Consider the following 2734-nt stretch of genomic DNA (forward strand, 5'->3'; position numbering starts at 1 on the left):
TGAGAGGGATAGAGAGTTAGAAACATCGATGAGAGAGAAGCATCGACCAGCTGCCTCCTGCACACCCCTTACTGTGGATGTGCCTGCAACCAAGGTACATGCCCTTGACCGGAATTGAACCTTGGGGGTGAAAACCAGGCCCCCGCCTCGGCCTGAGAGAGAGAGAGCTGGCCAGGGGAAGAAGGACATTACTTTGTACGTTACCAAAAGTCGATGCCATTCAGGTCTCTGCCCATAAGTTAACCTCACGGGACACAGTCACGGCCCGAGCGGCCCTGTCTGGCCGGTTCCCAGTTGGGGAGCTGAGTGGGATTCTGTGGCCCACGCAGCCGGCACGGACGTCTGCCCTGGGCGCTCCCGGTGAAGGAGCTGGAGACGGGCAGGGGGTCCTGGTGCGCAGGGCTGAGAGGTGGGAGCAGGGAGCGTGGGCCCGGCGGGCGGGTGCAGGTGGGTGGATGGGCGGCCAGACTGAGGTCAGAGATGACGCCTGGGTTTGGGGGGCTGGGAACCGGATAATGGTGGGGCCACCTGGAGGCTTTTGGGGGTGAAAACCAGGCCCCCGCCTCGGCCAGGTGGAGCTCATGAGAGGGAGGAGCCAGTCCTCCCTGACTCTGAGCAAATCATTTCCTCGCAGCGGCGGCCGTGCTCCCATCAAGTCTGCGGGCCTCCCCGGGCAAGAGGTGGGACAGAACAGGTCACCGTGGCGCCCAGCACACTGTGGGGGGCGGAGTGGGTGCTAGAATAGCCGCCGGGCCGAGGAAGGCGCCGGGGAGAGTGGGAGACCTGTCCCAGCTCAGTAGTCCCGGCGGGTGACACGGCCGCTGCTGTGGGACCCTCTGTGGTCGGCGCCCGCGGAGCTCACAGCGAAGGGAAGGAGGCGGTGGACACAGGAGGGTGCTGGCAGGAGCATCGGCCCCTCACACGGGGGGTTCGCTAACCTGTCTTTGTTTTTATTGATTTCAGAGGAAGAGAGAGGGAGAGAGAGAGAGAGAGAGAGAGCTAGAAACATCAGTGATGAGAGAGAATCATTGATTGGCTGCCTCCTGCACGCCCCACACTGGGGATTGAGCCCACAACCAGGGCATGTGCCCTTGATTGGAGTCAAACCCGGGGCCGCTCAGTCCAAGGACCCACGCTCTATCCACTGAGCCATACCAGCCAGGGCTGTCTTATGCCCACCTGCCCTGGCTGACTTCCCAGTGGGGTTGGGTCTCAGTCCTGGACGCCCTCTTCCCTCCTGCAGACCTGAAACCGCAGAAGATGCAGCGTGCAGACCGCCTGCCCCTCGTCCTGCTGGGACTGCTGGCCCTTTCCCACGGTGGCCGGGGTCAAGCTGACGGCCCCCAGGAGGGTCCGGGCGCTGAGGAGGTCTCCCCCAGCCTCAAGATCGCCCCGAGCAACACAGCCTTCGCCTTCAACTTCTACCACCTTGTAGCTTCCCTCAACCCCGGGAGCAACATCTTCTTCTCCCCCCTGAGCATCTCGGCCGCCTACGCCATGCTGGCCCTGGGGGCCCGCGAGGACACGTGGGCCCAGATCCTGCAGGGCCTGGCCTTCAACCTCACAGACACGTCGGAGCCGGACGTCCACCAGGGCTTCCAGGACCTGCTGCACACGCTCCACCGCCCCCACGACCAGCTGGAGACGCGCATGGGCAGCGCCCTCTTCCTGAGCCAGGGCCTGCCGCTCCGGCCGCGGTTCCAGAATGACACGGCCGCCTTGTACGGGTCCAGCCTGTTCCCCGCCGACTTCCTGGACTCCGAGGGCGCCGCCCAGCTGATCAACAACCACGTCAGGAAGGAGACCCGCGGGAAGATTGACAACTTGGTCAGCGGGCTCAGCCCCCAGACGGTGATGGTGCTGGTGAACTACATTTACTTCAAAGGTAAGCCAGCCCGCTGGTAGATCCCATACCCCCGTTAAGTTATTAATACAGTCTGTTTTTTTAAATACATTTTTATTGATTTCAGAGAGGAAGGGAGAGTGAGAGAGAAAAACATCAATGATGAGAGAGAATCACTGATCGGCTGCCTCCTGTGTGCCCCCTCCTGGGGATGGAGCCTGCAACCTGGGCATGTGCCCTGATGGGGAATCGAACCGTGACCTCCTGGTTCAGACGATGCTTTAGGTAAAAGGAAGTGGATGGGCTGGGCCGATAGGGCCAAGCGCCCCTGAGAAGGTTTATGGTTTTGTCCGGTGGCTAAGATTGTGGAGTACTGTGGTTTCCGTCTCTTCACGCCTTTAGACTTTCTTTCTTTTTCTTTGAATGACAGTGATTTATGAAAGGCGTTGTAGCCAAGGATCGCGAGTTGAATGTCTAAATTTGTATTGAGCCCTAACTGGTTCGGCTCAGTGGATAGAGCGTCGGCCTGTGGACTGAAAGGTCCCAGGTTCGATTCCGGTCAAGGGCATGTACCTTGGTTGCGGGCACATCCCCAGTAGGGGGTGTGCAGGAGGCAGCTGATCGATGTTTCTCTCTCATCATGGATGTTTCTATCTCTCTCTCCCTCTCCCTCTCTCTCTGAAATCAATATAAATATTTTTAAAAACAAAGGAATGTAAACTAAAAGAGAAAATTAGAATTGCCTAGCCCTGTACCACCCTGAGGCAACGAATGTTAACACTTTAGCATAATTGTTCCCCGTCTTTGGCGCGCACACGCACGTACACACACACACACATGCGCACGGTTGGAATCCCTGTGCGGGCAGACTGTTGTGCAGTGTGTGTGCCA

General features: G+C 59.0%; 1 protein-coding gene across 1 annotated transcript in view; it reads left to right on the plus strand.

Moving 5' to 3' along the window:
- The first annotated feature begins 1206 nt into the window (after positions 1 to 1206).
- LOC102768650 (kallistatin) overlaps positions 1207 to 2734 on the plus strand; it is a 16850-nt gene continuing 15322 nt past the window's right edge. The window contains exon 1 of the mRNA XM_015566691.1: positions 1207 to 1885. Coding sequence (XP_015422177.1) covers positions 1261 to 1885 — 625 coding nt within the window. The 5' untranslated portion in view covers positions 1207 to 1260. The remainder of the gene's footprint in view (positions 1886 to 2734) is intronic.

The sequence above is a fragment of the Myotis davidii genome, unplaced genomic scaffold, assembly GCF_000327345.1.
Source record: "Myotis davidii unplaced genomic scaffold, ASM32734v1 scaffold443, whole genome shotgun sequence".
Taxonomy (NCBI): domain Eukaryota; kingdom Metazoa; phylum Chordata; class Mammalia; order Chiroptera; family Vespertilionidae; genus Myotis; species Myotis davidii.